We start from the raw sequence: 19,818 nt of genomic DNA, 5'->3' as shown, positions 1-19,818 counted from the left end.
GCCCTCTCTGTTTCCATTTCACACATAAATATACTGTCTTTTTCTTCCTCATATTTTTCACAAAAAAATTCAGTACTCATGTTTGTGGTGGTATGTTTATTCCATGTTAGGATATTAGGATACTGAATGTCTAAAGTGTGTTCTAGAGAGCCCACAGAGGTTCCCAAAATGGGCTCTGTAAGATTGCAGATAACTCATTCTTGTGGTTTAGGTTTTAATGTTTATGGGTGTTTTGTCTTCATGTATATCTGTGCACCGTATGTGCACCTGGTCCTCAGGGAGGACAAAAGAGGATATCAGATCCCCTGGAACTGAGTTACAGAGGATTGTGAGCCGCCGTATGAGTGCTGGAAGAGCAGCTAAGCCCTGCAGAGACTTCTGTTAAAGTACTACGATACTGTATTTCTCACCATTTTCTAGTAGTTATATAGCCTGTGATCTTGTCTATATGCTAGTAACAACTAAAATATCTATTTGTATGTTCTTGCGGAATTAATTTTTAGAATTTTCTTATAGGAAAGAACTTTTAAAAATATAAAATAGTGCTTCTCACTAAACATGGTTTTAAAAGATAATTATTTATCATTTAAAACATGTTAAAGGCCAAGTGGGGTGGCACTTGCCTTTAATACCAGCACTTGAGAGGTAGGAAGATCTCTATGAGTTTGAGGCTAGCCTGGTCTATGTAATGAGTTCCAAGCCCACCGGAGCCACATAGTCAGTCTCTGTCTAGAACACACACACACACACACACACACACACACACACCCCTACACCCCTACACACACCTCTGTCTAAAATGCATGCGCATAGGCATGCACGTATGTTCAGAATCAGGTGTGATGCACATGCCTGTAATCCCAGCACTTGAGAGGTTGAGGCAGGAAAATCAGGAAGTCAAGGCCATCCTCTGATACATAGTAAGTTCAAGGACAGCCAGGTTATGTTCGACCTTGTCTATCTTTCTTTTTTTTTCTTTTTTTTTTTTTTTTTTTTTGGTTTTTCGAGACAGGGTTTCTCTGTGTAGCTTTGCACCTTTCCTGGAACTCGCTTTGGAGACCAGACTGGCCTTGAACTCACAGAGAGATCCACCTGGCTCTGCCTCCAGAGTGCTGGGATTAAAAGCGTGCGCCACCACCACCCGGCATAAATATGTAGGTTTTTTTTTTTTTTTGAGCTGAGGATCGAACCCAGGGCCTTGCGCTTGCTAGGCCTATGTGTATATGACATTGAACCCTCTTGAAACCTCACTTTTAAATTTATTTATTTACGGTAAAGTAGAAATGGTTTAATGTGCTTTATTCAAAATATTCTTTTGCATTCCACTTGAAAGTAAATCTCAGTTACTCTTTGCCTTTGAATGAACAGACCCCTCAGTGGGTTTAAAAGCCATGATTTGGATTTTTGAGACAGGTTCTTGCTACATAGCCCTGGCTGGCCTGGAGCTCACTCTGTACTCCTCAAACTTGAAATAACCCTCCTGCCTCTTGTTTCTTGAGTGCTGATGTGTGTTACTACCCTCAATTTATGTTTTACTTTATTATACAGTTGAAAATAACTTTTCCCTAATGTGTTTCATGTGGCATGCAGTGATTCAGTATTAAAACATGAAAGTCTTCATGAAATTCAGCTCAGTGTACAGGAATTTTTGCCTTCCTGTGTTCCTAAGAGAAATAAACTAGGGATTCCATCTTAACAAACACATAGCAAGTATTTGTGCATAGATGCTATAATGGAATAGGACAGATAAGAAGAAGCATGAGGTAGCTTCTGCTAATTGGCATGGCCTTGGTAGGCACTCACTTCAGTAGCTTGTACTTTCCGGCATCTAGCAAACCATTATAAAATTTTCAGGGAAAAAAAACAAAACCAGTAAATTTTATGCACTGGATTTAAAATTTTAAAAGATAAGAAAGATACTAAGATTACTCATAAATATAGAAATTTAATCTGTAGAGCAGAGGCTTCGGGTTCCTTTTAAGGTGACCTGACGATTTTATGCAACAGTTCAGAGTTTTCCAAAGGGGTTAGCATGTAGGATTTAATCTCATTCTTGTCATTGTCTCAGCTGTCTCTGAGCTAGACACCATCCACACCTACAGACCAGGCTTTCAGGCTTTCAGGAGGCACACTGCTTCTGTGTAAAACTCAGTCTCTTCAGCATCCAAAAGTGGTTGCCTTTCCGATGTACATTGAGATGTTTGGAGAATGTAACAGCATCTTGTCTGAAAGCCTTGGACATCTTGACCCAAATCACTAGGAGAAATAAAAATTCTCATTCTGCTTTTATTGCTGAGATTAGACTAAAATTTGAATTTACCTCTTTTTTTTGATAAAAGGGAGTGTTTCAAACTATTAAAAGCTTCCAGGTGCATCCTTTTACTGATCTTCCATACTGCAGACAGGGTATCCTTCACACCCGAGTAAGTGACACTGCTTTGCCCAGGCATGGATTTCTTAGTGACAGCTCAGTAATTCCAAGGTGTTGATGACATGGCAGTAAGAGGTTGGACAAGGCTTTGGGAACGTACCGGCACAGAGACCTTCCCACCAGTCATCCCATCCAAGTTCATCATTAGGGATTTGGTTCGTGGTTTTATATTGCAAATCTGTCTCCCCTCTGCTTGTAGGTCTGTAAAAGAATGGACTTGGTCTGTCAGAGAATGTTGAATCAGGGATTTCTGAAAGTGGAGAGGTACCACAATCTATGTCAGAAGCAAGTGAAAGCACAGCTGCCAAGGTACGTTCAAGAAGCAGGGGGGTGGGGTGGGGCATGGCGGGTCTGCTCGGTGAGAAATGAACAATCTGGCCAGGCACTGGTGGCCTAGGCCTTTAGTCCTAGCACTTGGGAGGTAGAGGCAGGTGGATCTCTGAGTTCGAGGCCAGCCTGGTCTCCAGAGCAAGTTCCAGGACAGACAGGGCTACACAGAGAAACCCTGTCTTGAAAAAAAAACAAGGAAAAAAATAAGAAGGGTGGAGAGATGACTCAGCAGTTAAGAACACTTGTTCATGAAGAGGACCAAAATAATGAGTCACAGGCCAGGCAGTGGTAGAGCACGCTTTTAATCCCAGCACTCAGGAGGCAGAGGCAGGTAGATTTCTGTGAGTTTGAGGCCAGCCTGGTCCACACAGTGAGTTCCAAGACAGCCAGGGCTCTGTAGGGAGACCTTGTCTCAAAAAAACAAACAAATACTGAGTCAGGTGTGATGGTGCACATCTATAATCCTAGCACTTGGCTGGTGGAAGCAGGAAGATCAGGAATTCAAGGCCAACCCTTAGGTACATTAGCAAATTTGAAGCCAGCCTGGGCTGCATGAAACCCTATCTTTAAAAGAGAAAGAAAGAGTCTCAGAAAACCAAATTAAAGAGGAGAGAATGGGGGAAGAGAAAAAGACATAAATAAATAGAAGGTCACAGATGTTTGTGGCCTGGAAGATTCTATATTGTTATTGTGACAGCATTTCTCAAGTCTCTATATATATATGGGGGGTATGTATGTACATACACACACACACACATATACACACACATACATACATACATACACACATAACTATATACTCTGTGTGTGTGTGTGTGTGTGTGTACACAGACCTGACTAAGACTCAGCTCTATACAAACATATTTTTTAGAATTTGGACAGCTAATCTTAAAATTCTTGTGGAAATATAAGAGACCCAGAATAACTGACACAGTTTTAAGTGGCAGTGTCGGAAGACTAATACTTTATGATTTTAAAACTTAGTACTAAGCTGCAGTAATCAAAACAGTATGGTACAAGTCTAATGATAGACACATAGATCAATGGAATAAAATAGAGAATCTGAAGAATAAACCCTTGTATAGTTATTTGATTTTCAGTAAGGATACCAAGAAAGTTCAGTTGGAGAAAGAATGATGTTTTTCAAAAACTGGTCAGGTGAGATGATATATGCCTTCAGCACTCAGGAGGCAAAGGCAGGAGGATCTCTTGTGAGTTCAAGGCCAGCCTGGTCTATATAGCAAGCTCTGGGACAGCAGGACTACATAGAGAGGCCTTGTCTCAAAATAATAAAAATAAAAATAAAATAAATTGAGACTTAGGGGTCAGTAGGGTTGCTCAAAGGTGACCAGTGCTCACAGGTGCACTGATGACCTGGGTTCTATCCCTAGAACTCATGTCATGTAAAGAGAGTTGATTCCTGCAGGTTGTTTTTTATACACACACACACACAACAAAACTTGTGCACATAAAGCTGCCTACTACCACACTCGAGAGAGGACTGTAGGTGACTGTGCTTGCTCTTGAACCCCTAGAGCACATAATGTTAGCAAGCAAGCATGGCTTCAGCCGCTAGATAGCATAGTACACGCCTCTAATTTCAGAACTCAAGAAACTGAGGCAGGAGAATCACAAGCTTGAGGCCTCCCTTGGCTACAAAGCAAATTTGAAGCCAGCTTGAGCTCTGTGATGAGACCTGTCTTAAGACAAACTGAAACCTGAAAAAATGGCTCAACAGTTTAGAGCACTTGTTGCCCTTGCAGAGAACCCAGGTTCAGTTTCTAGCACCCACATAACAACTCACAACTTTCTGTAACTCCAGTTCCAGGAGATTCAACACCCTCTTCTGACTTCCATGGGTATCAAGCCCTCCACACAGTGTACATAAATACATGCAGCCAAACATTCATACACATAAATTAAATAAATCCTTTTGTAAAAGGCAAAATGAACCAATTAAAAGCTAAACAGAAATATTAAAATAAAACAGTTTGTCCTAAGTGTGTATTCAAGAGAAATAAATTAAAATTATGTCCATACAAAAACTTGAAGGCTATGTATAGCTCAGTGGAACACTTGACTAGCATGTACAAAGTTCTTATATGTTGTCTTAGTTAGGGTTTCTGTTGCTGTAAAGAGACACCATGACCATAGCAACTCTTATAAAGGAAACATTTCACTGGGGTGGCTTACAGTTCAGAAATTCAGTCCATTATCATCATGGCAAGACATTGTGGCATGCAGGCAGACATGGTTCTGGAGAAGTAGCTTAGAGTCTTACATCTTGCAGGCAACAGGAAGTGGTCTGTCTCACTGGGAGTAGCTTGAGCTTTGAGGCGACCTCAAAGCTCACCTCCACAGTGACGCACTTCCTCCAACATGGCCACACCTCATAATAGTGCCACTCCCTTTGGGAACATTTTCTTTCAAACCACATACATGGTTCCCAGCACAACAAAAACACATAACTTGTACATAGATGTTCTTAGGATCATTATTCATAATCAAAACATAGAAACAACCCAGATGTATAAAGGGATGATACCTGTGTATAAGGGGATGCTATTCAGCAATAAAAAGATCAGTGAACTATAGAAATGTGAAAATCCACCAAGGGCTACCCATCACAATCCCATTTATTCCAGTGTTCAGAATAAGGAAATCATAGAAACAGAAGGTAGATGAGTTGGCAGATGGTTGCAGCTGATGAGTGGTACAAGTTTTCTTTTTGTGGTGATGAAGGTGTGCTGAATTTAGATAATAGTAATGGTCATGCCACTCTAAATTCACAGAATATACTCTGATTAAACTACATGCTAAATAGCGTGTAGCATTGCTACAGTGTGTGCACAATTGCCTTCTAAATAAAGAAATACTGAATTTCACATATGAATTACTTCTGAGAAAAGATTAAAAGAGAGAGAGAGAGGTGTTGTGATCAAACTCAGGGCCTCACGGGTACTGGGCAAGCGGTCTACTACTGTGCTATACTGCCAGCTGTTACTATGTCTTCAAACAAAGTGATTTTTTAAAACAGTTATTTTGTTAGCAATAGTTCTTGTTAAAGATATATGAGCATTACAGTTATGACCCAGTTGCAAATGTCTAAATTAGCATGTTAAAGTTCATCTGTTTGATTAAGATATTTTGATTGGTTAACATTTTATTCTACACTACTGCTTTAATGGTTGCCACTGACTTTTATTGTATTTCAGGAGAGAGTCAGAAAGGAGAAACCATTCTTTAGCCCGTCATGCAGACATCCTTGCTGCTGTGGAAACAAGGCTGTCACTGTTAAATATGACTTTCATGAAGTATGTGGATTCCAATCTCTGTTGCTTCATCCCAGGAAAGGTAACAAGTGCCGCATACCCAGAAGGCTGGACTGCCCTGGGTAAACTAAGTCTTACAAAGCACTTTTTGTGATGTCAGAATTATTACTTCTCTGAATGAGTTTTTATTAGTGACTACATTTAGCTTTTCTGTACAATTATAAATATGTCTCATTCATGTGATCTTGACATTTAAAATTCTAATTGTAAAAGGCACAGTAGAAATGAGAGGCTTGGTGGGGGTTCATAGTTAAGAAAACATTTTGACCTTTATGGTCAAAATACCAGAAATGCTGCATTGAACAAGGTACGGATTGTGTTGCCTTCAAGATTGTTACGGTTTGGGGGAAGGTAGGATGGAGGGTTTAGTGGGTTTGGTTTTGTTTGAGAAATGTTTAGTAATGATGAACTTATAAGTTTTCAAATTTAATGAGTAGTATTTGCTGTGTGGGAATACACCAGGGTTAAGGAGTAGTCAGTCCTCTTTACCACACTAAGTATGGTACTTGTACTGTTATTAAGTAAATCCCCCTCCTCAACCACACTGCATGACTTGAAACTTCTGGGAGCATCCTACTTGTTGAATTAAGTGTAGATTCAAGTGAGATATAGAAGCAATGGAAATGGATTTAAAGATCATTTTGCTTCTTGATAAACACTGGCAAAAGTGTCCTTTCAGTGGTGGGAACTTCTTAATACCTAGTGAGATTATTTCCATAAGCAATTTATAGTGGCAATATTGTATGTAGATACTGTTCCCATTCTCAGTTTGAATAACATCTGTTTTGATGGCTTATACTTTTGTTTCAAATCTTTCTTGTATCTTATTTCCTCATATGACCTACAAATGCTTTTATAAGATACTGTAAGAGCATGACTAACTAAAAACTTTTTTAGATTTTTTTAATGCCGGATTTTATCTATGTATAGCCCTTAGCTCTTTATGTGTTGCTGAAGTCCTTTGAGCGTATATGGCTTGTCCTCTCCAATAGACAATTTTCACTGTGTGTTTCATTTTTAATAATGAAAGCAGCAGACACAGCTTCCAGTTTCCTACCATCAAAGAAAGTGCATCCAGTTGTTCTAACACGGTTATGTGGCTGGATTAGGGGCCTGCAAAGATGAGTGTTTTATATCTGGCTGTTACAGAAGTTGTTGCCAGTCTTCATTTGGGTTCACATGACTGACACATAGATTTGTACTGCCTGAGCAACTGCAGTGAAGTCGAGTTGAGTTCAGCTTGTTGACTTTTCAGTTGAAATTCTAGTTTGAAACCTGTGGGCAGCAATGAACATATCTTCGGTTTCCAGATGCTGTGGGGCCTCAGCATTGCTAGGCAGCTCCTAGACTGGTAGAGCTAGCCCAGAGGAACTTTGTAGGACATTCACCTCAGAAGGTGGGTGTCCTTCTGTCCCTTCTTGTCATTGCCACACTGTGCACTTAGGAAGCACGTTCTCGTTGTCGGAGCACCTTTCAGATGTGTCCGTCCTTGTGTCCCCACAGCCTATATGGGAGGTGGGACACACATTGCTCTCCTGTTCCATGGGCAGGAAAACTGAGGCCCGGGGAAATTGGTTGAAGAGAACTGACTCCAGCATGTTGTGTCTCACACACCTACTGCATCCTTTCAGCCTCCTTCACTACATGTCCATTGCTCACGAGAGTTTTTTCTCCAGCAAGCCAGTAATTGGCTGAAAACAACCAAAAATTATAATTTTTATTTTTATTCAGATACATGTTTTATCATACTTGGATTTTTGTTTTTTAAAATTACCTTCTTTAATAGCTTATGTTTTGCTTAAAACAACAGCATTATACTCAATAATTTTTTTTTTTTAATATGTTGCTGTGGGCTGGAGACACAGCTCGGCAGTTAAGAGCAATGGATGCTGTTCTGGTGGTCCTGAGTTCAATTCCTAGCAACCTCATGGTGGCTCACAACCATCTATAGTGAGATCTGATGTCCTCTTCTGGCATAAAGTTGTATATGCAGATAGAGCACTCATATACATAAAATAAATAAATATTTTAAAAGTTGCCTTTACTTTGTATTTCTTAATTAAAATGGCTAACTTAAGCCAGGTGGTGGTGGCACGCACCTTTACTCCCACACTCAGTAGTCAGAGGCAGGTGGACCTCAGAGCTCGGGGCTAGCGTGGTCTACACAGCAACTTCCAGGACAGCCAAGGCTATACAGAGAAACCCTGAAACCCTGTCTAGAACCCCCACCCCCACCCCCACGCCCCCAAAAAGCTAATTTAACGAGATTAGTAGTATTTGGATTGTTTCATAGCCATTTTCTTTTTAAGAATTTCTTATCCATAAACTCACCACGTACTATCTTTAGAATAACAGAATTGTAGCATTTAATTTCCAGATACTGAACTAAGAACTTTATGTTTGCCGTCTGTTACTGTACCCAGTCCCTGAGATAGGATGACCCCTTTCTCTTTGTAAGTTTATTTATCTCATAAGTTTTGGTTTTGTGTCCATGGCTGCTTGGCTCTGCTGTGTAGTACATTGTGGGAGCATGCTGTGGATATCGCTCTGTATGCTGTGAATGTGTTGTTCTGATTGGTGAATAAAGTGCTGATTGGCCAGTAGCCAGGCAAGAAGTATAGGTAGGACAAAGAGAGAGGAGAATTCTGGGAACAGGTACACTGAGTCAGGAGTCATCAGCCAGCCACAGAGGAAACAAGATGTAAAGTACCAGTAAGCCATAAGCCACGTGACAACATCTAGATTAATAGAAATGGGTTAATTTAAGATATAACAAGTAGATAGCAAGAAGCCTGCCACGGCTATACAGTTTATAAGTATTATAAGTCTCTATGTGTTTACTTGGGTCTGAGCAGCTGCAGGAGCCGGGTGGACACAGGAAAACTCCAGCTATAGGCAGTGGTAGCACATGCCTTTAATCCTAGTATTTAGGAGGCAGAGATTCATCTGGATCTCTGTGAGTTCAAGACCACACTGGGGACAGCCAAGTGTGGTGGCACACGCCTTTAATCCCAGTACTAGTTAACTATAGAGGTCTGGAGGTCTGTACAGACAGACAGGAAGTGATAGAGAGTTATAATTTCCTTAGTTATGATAAAAGATAAGTTAGATATAAAATCTTAGACTCACAAATATAGGATAGATAGGATATCTTCTTTAATTTTGCCAAATACAAATAGACTAAATATTATGAATAGACTAGATATTGTAACTATAATTCTTGCTTGATAATTGTTTTGTTATATGTAATTTTACTATGTTAAAGTTAAAACCTTTTGAAGAAAAAGAAAAGAGGAAGTGCTGTGGATATCACTCTGTATGCTGAGAATGTGTTGAAATAAAATACTGATTGGCCAGTAGCCAGGCAGGAATATAGGTGGGTCAAGCAGAGAGGAGAATTCTGGGAACAGGAAGGCTGAGTCAGGAGTCACCAACCAGACACAGAGGAAGCAGATGTAAAAGTACCGGTAAGCCACAAGCCACATAGCAACTTATAGATTAATAGAAATGGGTTAATTTAAGATATAACAACTAGATAGCAAGAAGCCTGCCACAGCCATACAGTTTATAAGTAATATAAGTCTCTGTGTGTTTACTTGGGTCTGAAACTTCAGCTACAGGAGCATGGACAGTGGAGGCCATAGTATGCAGGAAGGAAAAGGGGAGACAGGGAGAGGAGGTCACATTAGCCCCTTCAGGGATCTACCCCTAATGACTTCACTCCCTTCCACTAGGCCTCACCTCTTAACAGACTTGTAAGTGGCACCTAAGTGAGGAACAAGCCTTTCACACGTGAGCTTCTTAAGCTTGCTCTAGATGGGAACATTAATAACTAATTTCTTTTTAATGTGTAAACTTGGTTTAGTGTATGGTTTCTTATTCCCGATATTACATTCCTTTAGATTATTATAATATATCCATTTCACTGAAATTGAGGTGTACAGTCAGCACTTTTAGTTGTTTAAGTAAGTGAGAAAAACAGCACACGTTTTTCAATAAAAACTAGAATCAGTATTTTGGCTCTGTGGGTCATGTGGATTTTTTCCACAGATGTTCAATTCTGAGAGACAACTGGGCAATGTGGAATAAAAGAAAGGATATGTTTATGAACAGAGCAGACAGGGCTATAGTTGGCCACCCTCCCCACCACACTCACAGTGCATCACCTTTCAGCCCTAACACTGCCCCTCTTCTGGGTACATTGTGTGCAGCAGCCACTCCACAGGCTGCTCTGAGCTGCATGTTAGTGGTGGGCAGTTGGTCTTCTGGAGATGCAGTGAGAAAGAGTGGCGTGGAGAGGGTCTGCTCTTAGCCGTTACTCGTAGTCCTGATAACCCCTGTGTTCTGTTGAAACTTAGTGGCCTCAGAGAAAGAGTGTTCACGTATAAGTGGTGTACAGGGTCAAGAAGCTGACCAAATGTCTGAACAGACCTAAAATGTCCACACTGGGTGTGATTGGTTCCTCCTTAGTGTTCTGGGAAGGAAAATAAGGGCCATAGTGTTTTCCAGATCCAGCAATTATAGACCATTTTTCTCTTTAATATGTACTCTTTCTTGAGTCATTTGAAAATATGTTAAAGACATTAGTAATCCTTGGTTCTTGGATAAGTTCTGTTTCCTAAGAACTAGGGCAGTCTTCCTTCCATAACATAGAAAACCAGGAAATTTATCATTAATAAAATACTCTTATCTGTCCTTGACAGCTTATATTCAGATTTCCTTACATGCCACAGTAATACTTTCTTGGTGATTCTTCTCTTCTCTTCTCTTCTTTCCCCTCCCCTCCCCTCTCCTCTCCTCCCCTCTCCTCTCCTCCCCTCCCCTCCCCTCTCCTCTCCTCCCCTCTCCTCTCCTCCCCTCCCCTCCCCTCTCCTCTCCTCCCCTCCTCTCCCCTCCCCTCCCCTCTCCTCCCCTCCCCTCCCCTCCCCTCTCCTCTCCTCGCCTCTCTTCTCCCTCTCTCCTCTCCTCTCCCTCTCCCTCTCCCTCTCCCTCTCCCTCTCCCTCTCCCTCTCCCTCTCCCTCTCCCTCTCCCTCTCTTCTCTTCTCTCTCTCTTTCTCCTTTGTTTATAAAGTCCTGGAACTTGCTATGTAGAACAGGTCAGAGACTTGATCAGAGATCTGCCTGCCTCTGCCTCTCAAGCACAAGGATTAAAGGTGTGCACCACCTCACCCAATTATCTTCTTTCTTTCTTTCTTTCTTTCTTTCTTTCTTTCTTTCTTTCTTTCTTTCTTTCTTTCTTTTTCTTTCTCTCTCTCTTTCTCTCTCTCTCTCTTCCTCTCTCTCTGTGTCTCTGTCTCTGTCTTTCATTCGTCCTGGATGGCCTCAAATTGCCTGTCTCTCAAGATCTGCCTATCTCTGCCTCCAAAGTGCAGGAACTAAGGGTGTGGCCCACCATGTCAGGCAATCTTCAGTTTCTTGATTATCAAAGGTCAGTTATAGTGAGGGATGACGAGTCGAGTTTATCTAATAGTTCTAAAATATCGTGGGTTTTGTAAATTAGATTTCTTACAAAATGCTCTTAAACATAAGATTACTTGGGATTGTTTCTCTATTTTACTGTGACTAGTCCAAATTAAAGGTGTGAACCTTTAAATGAAGAATTGGCCTTTTAAAAAACAAAGGTATATGTGGGGTTAAGTGCCTGAAGAGACCAGAGAAAGGTGTTGGATCCCTCAGAGATGGAATTACAGGCGGTCATACAGGTCCTCTCCTTCAGCAACTTTCTTGGATAGCTGGGAAGTTCTGATTTGCTTTTTATGTGCTATAGTCTTAAATATAAGCAAATAACAAAGACTCACTAGACTGAAAGGTCACAGAATGAAGCAAGATAAAAAAATTGAGAAACTCATGTAAGGATTCAAAATGTAAGCTACTATTCTAATGAAATAAGAAAAGGTATTCAGACAAACACATGCCATATAAGGAATATTCAGAACCATTTTGATTATGGAAGGCATTTTTTAAATATTAAAGAGTGGGAAGAATAAAGTTGATGTAAAGAAATCCTAGGTAGAGCAAAAAGACAGGTGGATAACATGAAAATGAAGGCAGAAGAGGATTCTGGTGGGAGCTAACCAGTAGATTATAAAAGGTGGACTCTTGCCCACCAAAGCCTGAAGGTGCAGGTGGTCAGTGTCATTACTTTACAATTTGAATGTGTGCTTCGTGCAGTAAAGTTTTTGTGTAGAAATTGATAGTGATTCACATGGGGAATATGCCAAACATTTTAAACACAGAAATATTCTGGAAAACTTAGTGTATTGCTTAAGGCTTAGATAGGGTTAGGTACGTGGCATATTACTTGAAAGGTGGTGTTGTTGCTTGTTTGTTTTGAGACAGGATCTCCAGGTTGACTTCCAGTCATGATTCCCTTACTTCAGCCTCTGCGTGCTGGGGTCACAGGTGTGCCCCACCAGATTTAAACAATTATGAGAAATGATCAGATGTATTCTGAGATAGGATTTCTCTGTGTTGCCCTGGCTGTCCTGGAACTCACTTTGTAGACCAGACTGGCCTCAAAATCACAGAGACCAGCTGCCTCTGCCTCCTTAGTGCTGGGATTAAAGGCCACCATGCTCAGCTAAGGTTTGTTTTTAAGAACATACCCTAGAATAAATGCCTAGAATAAAAGCCATTCTAGACTGACCAGGGACCACCACATTGAACTTGAAACATTAAGGGCTTGGATTTGTCCAAGTACTACTAGACTCTGTGTTTCCTTTGAACTAGTAAACATTGTATGTTTATCCTCTGAGTCAAGAAGAGAAGGCAGATTACAAGACTGACCCAGAGTTGGAATAAATGCATCAAGAGGAAAACGTGATCCAAGGACGTTTGAGACTGATGGCATAATGGTTTGGCTTAGAGCCCCTAGTTCTTGTGATTGCAGTAGACGTTATCTGGACTGTGGTCTTCAAAGATGTGAATCACTGTTTTCAGGTCTCTGTTGAAGCCATGGATGTGTGAACAATACCCTGGCAGGGAGTAAAGCTGAGACTACACTTGGCTGAGGACATTCAGTTACTGTTCAAGTAGGAGAGGAGGGAGTTGGAAAGCAGTGCAGTGAGCACTTGTTTCTTCTTCATTGATGCTATGCCTTCAGTTTCCCGTGACCGTTGTAGTTAAAATAGAAAAGGGCATTTTGCTGCCCTTTGGTGATCTGCCCTTTGTGGTCTGAAAGCTTATTCTACACTGTGCCTCTAAGAAAAACAAAGCTTTAAGGGACAGAGCATGTGGTGGCAGTGCACAAGAGGAAGGGGAATCAGACTCAGTTCTTGGGCCTTGGGGGCAGATGTCTGTATTTACTGCTCCAGTTTCTTTAGCAGTCTATGGGGCTCTTCTTGTATTGTGTATATTCATGTCTTCCTGGTTGCTCCAATTCCCCACAGGGTGGGAGCTGTGTGCTATTTGTCCTGACACTAGCTTTAGTCCAGTACCCTGGTACAGTAAGGATGCTTACTCAGTCTAGGCATAAAGTATTGTGGTTGAGTCCAGAAGCCTGTGCTGTGGATTCTTCATGCTGACTTGATGCATTAAATGCTCTGTGAGTCTTCACAGCAACTGTGAGTCATCCCTCCTTTACTACTTAGCTGCTCTCTTTTTCACAACTTTATAAAATGCTAACGAGATTCATTATTGTAGGTGATTGATGAGATTTACCGTGTACTGAGATACGTCAATTCTACCAGAGCCCCACAGCGAGCCCATGAAGTGCTCCAGGAATTACGGGATATTTCCTCCATGGCAATGGAGTACTTTGATGAGAAGATTGTTCCGATTCTGAAGAGGAAATTGCCAGGGTCAGATGTATCGGGAAGACTCATGGGCTCTCCTCCAGGTATCTTTTTTGGTTTTTTGGTTTTTTTCTTTTGCAGACAGGGTCTCACTATGTACCTATAGCCCAAGCTGGCATCAGACTCTGTATGGCCTGTGTTGGCCTCAGACTCTGGAGATCGTCGTGAATTGGCCTCTTGAGTCGTGGGAACATGGCTGTGCATCACCGGCACAGCCGCTCCCCTTGGGATGTTGTCTCCATTATGTCTTCAGTTTCTAACAACCATCGTGATAACTTCATAACCCTGTTGTCTGTTTTCTCATTTAACCACACTTTGGTGGTTTGGTGCTGAGGATGGAGCCCAGAGCTTTGCACATATTCTGCTGCAAGGCTACTTCCCCAGCTCCCTGCCTCTGGTTTGTTTTTGTTCGTGTTTTTGCTTAAATTATGCTCTCTAGATCCATTTCATGGCTAGTTCTTTGCATGTGACCACAACTACTGACTTCAAGTGATTTTGTATTGTAATAAACCCAAAAACCTAATGTAAGCTGAAGTGTTCTCAGTAGGAAACATGAATGATTGACCCTTTAAATGCTCTCTTCACAGTTCCTGGACCATCTGCAGCCCTGACGACAATGCAGCTCTTCTCCAAGCAAAACCCTTCAAGACAAGAGGTTACCAAACTCCAGCAGCAGGTTAAAACCAATGGTGCTGGCGTGACTGTCCTCAGGCGTGAAATTTCTGAGCTTCGCACCAAAGTGCAAGAACAGCAGAAACAGCTTCAAGACCAAGACCAGAAACTGCTAGAGCAGACTCAGATCATAGGCGAGCAGAACGCACGGTTGGCAGAGCTGGAACGGAAGCTCCGAGAAGTCATGGAAAGTGCAGTAGGAACAGCCTCAGGGTCTGGGCAGAGCGAGGAGTCTCCTCGGAAACGAAGAAAGGCAACAGAAGCCATAGACTCTCTTAGGAAATCCAAACGACTGCGGAATAGAAAGTAAAGTGGAATGTGGTTGTAGCTCCAGAGGAGGACAGCCATGGCTGGCAGTTTAAGCAGTTATTCCTGTCAGGATACTGGAGCACCATGGCGTCCCTTAGGCTTCCAGATGATCAGAACACAACTTACACTTGGCTCTTGTGGTTGGCATCCTTCTCGCGCTTCTCTGGTGGAGCTGATGCACAGAACCTCCTTCCTTTGCAATAGATCTGTACTAAGCAGACCCATGCTATCATGTCTGGGAGCTGACGTGTTTCCTGTGCAGACGATGTGTTAAGTTTTTGTTTCAGCATATATGCACATTACATACGGATTTTAAACAAACCCATTCTTGACAGACTAAAAGTTAAGTTTAATACATAAAATGTCCTGTTCACTTGAAAGAAAAAATTCTACTTTTTAAATGGACACTATCTTGTTTTGAAAAAAAAGTTGACTTTTTGTTTGTTATAAGTGACCTTTGTCTGGAATGTCTGAGAAGTAGTTATTCCTTTGGTATTGAAGTGATGGGTAACAGAAAGGACTGCATAGTGTTGCCTATAGAAGGGGCTCTATAGTACTGACTATCTATTTTTATAAAGTACTGGCAAGGGAGGTTTCCAGTTGTCAGATACATGCTTTCAGTTTTCTTTGGAGCCACGTCCTCCATCTGCATGGATGGATGCATGCATTGCCCAGTCAGCACACTGCACAGCTCTTTCACAGGTGTGGTGGGTCTTGAACCTCTACACCACTTGGAGAGCTGCGCCTTCTTTGGTTTAAGCGCTTAACATCTTCCTCTGCAGCAGCTTGCCTGTAGGGGGGGAATTGTCAGTCCATTTGTCCTCCAGTTTTGCAGGCACAAGAGACTGTAAAGTCCATTGATGTGTCTCTTCTCTGTAGGGTTCAGGTCCACTGGCTAAGACAGAACCCCAAATCCACGCCTCTTTCTGTAGAAGTCAGACCTCTGGGAACTAGTCATGATTCTGACTCGTCACTGTGCTCATGGGTCAACCATGACTGAATAGGGACCCAACTGAAGGAAAGTTCATTGGAGAGAATTGTACCATGAAAAAGCAGTTTGATCCTCTCCTTTCGGGGGATGAGCCGAGTGGAGCTTTTGAATGCCACTTTCAAGCTCCCGTGATAACTTTGAACAGAAGCTTAGTTTCCTTTGCACTCCTGTAAAGAGCTTGTAACTGGAAAAGTGTGTCTTGCACTGTCCACCCTTCTGAGGGGTCACTTTAACAACCTCCAATTGTGTAAAGTGGTTCTTTCCCCGGTGTATATGTTCGGAAACATTCAGCCATCACTGTCCTATTTTTATTTTAATGTACTAAATTATGTAGTTTTGTTCTTTTAAATGTCTGTTGCTTTGGGCTTCAGTTATTTATAGTAAATTTAGGTGTGAGATAGTAAAAACTATCCCTTTCCAGGTGAAAGTTGACACCTGTGTAAAACTAAGGTTTTGGTAAATCCCACAGTGGGAGAAAAGCACGAGGTTGTCATCCGTCCAACATGACATGTTATGCATCCTTTAGGTTACTTTACCAGGTGACACTCTACTACCCATCCTTAGTATTGTCCCTTCATGATCCTGCCCTTGGGTTTGGTTCAAGTCCATTTACAATGTAGTGTGTTTTCAGTGAGAAACCGTAACATGGCATCCAAGTGTTTCATGGTTTGTTGGGAAGGTAATTTTAAAATAAACAGTTTTCCTAAAAAGATTTGTCAGCCAAGGTCATCCATAAAGGTCCTTGTCTGGAACTCGCTTTCTCAGCAGGTCTCACTTTTGCAACCCTAGGACGTAGCCATATCACCGTAGCCTTGGAGGAGGCCTACTGGGCACTCAGAGCTTGACTTTACTAGTCTGCTGTTCTGGTAGAGGAAGACTTTTTTAAGCATCAAAGTACAGGTTTTCAAAGTATAACCCTTATGCATCCAAGAAATAAGCCTCAATTTATTTCTTCAATAATTATTAAAATTTCTCGAAATTTTTTTTCAAATGACATCTAACTAGCCTAAATATAATCGCTAGTCTTCCATTAGTTAATGCGAGTGCATGGCTTTCATAATGAACACTCACATGGTGAGAAGGGAAATGTCTGCTGCATGCACCTGCGGTCTCCAGCCCATCAGACTGAGTTGCACTTGTTTCCTGAGTATCTGTAACTATGAGAATAAAGAACTACAGCTCGCTTGTCTTAAGCTTTACTCGGAGTAGCTAACACACGTTAGGAAGTTGTCTTCACCATTTAATACAGTTCTTTGGGATAGCATAGTAGCATTTAGAGTTCTTCAAATCACACATTATTTTAATAGCTAAAACTGACTTGCCATGGGAAAACTTAACCAGCCTCCTGAGAGAGACCTCTTGCCTTTCCTGGCAGAACCTTACATGCTATAGGTGGTTTACAGCAAATTTCATAAAGTATTCCCACCAAGAAGCGATTCCTCTGTTTGAATGGGTCATTCCCATGTATAAGTTTACCCGTGGTACACACTACACACAGGCATACAAACCCGAAAAGATATGAATGGGAGGTGAAGAGGACTGGCCCCTGTCCTGCAGAGCCCTGCTCACCTCCCACACAGACTGCTTTGGTTTCCAGCCAACATGGGTTACAGAAGCTCTTCAAACTTCCCTTCTGATGTAGAGAGCCTGGAGGTAAATGGGGGCAATTAACAGTAACCCCACTGTTGTAAAGACTATTGGGGTACCCCAGGTCGAAAGCCAATGATTTGGAATCAACTTTTTTTGTAAAAAATTTTTTTTTTTTGGAATACTGAACTTCACAGGGGCTTGCCTTAATTTAGTAGTTTCAAGATGTATGCGCTAATATTCTATGTGTTGAAATGTTGAAATATTCTATGTAGCCCCAAGAGTGGGTAAAACAGAGTTTAATGCCTAAATAAATAAGCTAAAAGGTGTCAGTCACTACAGCTGGATTTTTTAGAGAAAGTGAACATATGAAAAATAGGCTATGCGTCATGAACAAAAAACAATGGCACCTTGGGATTGCACTATTTCATGCACTGTTTTCTATGCCATTTCCTAGCCTGCACTTTTACCTCCAAAGAAATGCTGTGTAGTGCCCGTTGCTTGCTAGTAAGCTCATTCCTAACGGCACTAATTCTAGTTCACTATGCTGAGTTAGTTTCCGTAGCTGCCTTCCTTATGAGTTCTCTGCTTCCTTAGCCATAATCCTTTCTAGGATCTGAGAACTCCTGTCTCCTCAGTTTCCAACAGTGTAGCATTTTAATTTAATGTAAACCTCATCCTTGGTGATCAGCACAGTCTTAGATCCTCTTCTAGTGGTGAGGACCTGTTTGTTACATAAACCAAACCTTCAGAGAGTAGACTCTGTGAGATCTGAAAGCAGGGATGTAAGACCTGAGCGGGAACACACAAAAGGACACAGCTGATTCCAACAGGAAATGTACTGTTCGATGCTTTGGCTTGAGGTCTGATGAGTTCGTTTAGGGCACAAGAGGTTCAGTTAAAACTACCTAAATGTAGAGCCCACTACCATCTGCAGGAAGTTATTTTCAACAGTTGCTAAGTCCACAAAACCTACAGCAACCACCGGTGGTGGGGTGTGGCCGAGAACTGCTCTCCCTGAGTCGCGGCGTGTCACACAGATAAGACCTAGGGCAGGCCGGAGTGATGTTGGCCTTTCCCAGTTGCCTAAGAATCATGGTTACATTTCTGAAACTCAAGCATTAAATCCACCTTTCCCCATTGTGTCTGAAGGTAGCCGCACGCTTTAGCATAGGGGTCCGATCAGGCTATTGCCAAAGTCTAGTGGTTCATACTGCCGAAAGGTTAGCCGTGTTGATTCTTTATGTGGTACCGTATGTCTGTTTACTTATGCTCATGAGCAACAATAAACCATTTTCATTGTTATGACCTAATCAATTATTGGAAGGTGAAAAAAAGCACCTCCCAGTCACACAACAGGGCACGGAAATAAATGTGTTGTCACCAGGTCTACTTGTTTCTTTATTTCATGCACCAGAGTTTGGAGCTACCCACAGACAGACACTATCTTGGTAGCTACTGCCCTGAGCCACTGTCCTGTGTTTTACACATTACTGTGTTCGGAGCCACCATGCAAAGCAGGATGGACTCTGAATGGGTTAATTGAACCCTAGTAAGCAACAAGTCCACAGCATTAAGACAAGGAAGAGACTTCAGTGGGATTTGATCACCTGCCTGAGCTTTGCTCCCTGCTAGGCAGTACTCCATTCTAAAAAGTCCAGGAGCAGTGAGATGCCATGTGGGGTGGTGGTTCTAGAAACCCTCTCAAAGCAAGCCATGGAAAACCACTGGTGGTAGAATTGACTGAGAAAAGGCCAGGAGCTCTGGGGAAGAACGACAGAACAGTTGCATATTAGCATGTATCTGCAAGGCGCTGGGTTCAATCCCCAGTACTGGGAAGGGGCTAGGCTTGGAGGCAGCTTGTAGTGGAGTGTTCTGACAGTCTCCCCAAAGTGTACAATAAAAAGCTCACTGACTTCTAGGTCCAAGGCCACTGACAGCAATATAGTCACTGTGGTGTATGTTGCTGGTCTATCAGAAGTGACCATCAGTTCTTAAGCTCTGCCTGGGAGGAATAGCAGTTCTCTTCTCAAAATTCTTCCTACTCCCAACAAATAAGAATTGCTGGTGAGCTAAAATCATCCAGGTCAATTTTAGTTAGTATACATTATACAGGGGTTTCATATTGATGTTTCCACACATAGAATACACATTGTTGTATTCAACGCTATATTAATCTTACCCGCCTTCACCTTCATTACTTCCCTTCCACATATGTAGCTTCCCCCTTTTAATTCCCTGCCCTTTGTTTTCCTGGGTTCCACATAGAAAACGTAGTTCTGAGGTTGGCTTATTTCACTTAATATAACCTCCAGCTCTGTGCTTTGTCCTGCAAAGAACAGAATTGCATCTTTTATTCTTGAGTAAAGCTC

At 41.8% G+C, this 19,818-nt stretch overlaps 1 protein-coding gene across 1 annotated transcript in view; it reads left to right on the top strand.

The window, feature by feature from the left end:
• Window positions 1–18,834, top strand: part of Fbxo28 (F-box protein 28) — a 30,523-nt gene extending 11,689 nt beyond the window's left edge. The window contains exons 2-5 of the mRNA XM_052737860.1: window positions 2,631–2,740; window positions 5,977–6,115; window positions 13,736–13,931; window positions 14,475–18,834. Coding sequence (XP_052593820.1) covers window positions 2,631–2,740; window positions 5,977–6,115; window positions 13,736–13,931; window positions 14,475–14,869 — 840 coding nt within the window. The 3' untranslated portion in view covers window positions 14,870–18,834. The remainder of the gene's footprint in view (window positions 1–2,630; window positions 2,741–5,976; window positions 6,116–13,735; window positions 13,932–14,474) is intronic.
• Window positions 18,835–19,818: the final 984 nt, after the last annotated feature.

The sequence above is a fragment of the Peromyscus californicus genome, unplaced genomic scaffold (assembly GCF_007827085.1).
Source record: "Peromyscus californicus insignis strain IS unplaced genomic scaffold, ASM782708v3 Scaffold_14__1_contigs__length_90479793_seg_2, whole genome shotgun sequence".
In the NCBI taxonomy this organism is placed as follows: Eukaryota; Metazoa; Chordata; class Mammalia; order Rodentia; family Cricetidae; genus Peromyscus; species Peromyscus californicus.
The sequence above is the reverse complement of the archived record's forward strand: the minus strand, read 5'-3'. Positions and strand labels throughout refer to the sequence as shown.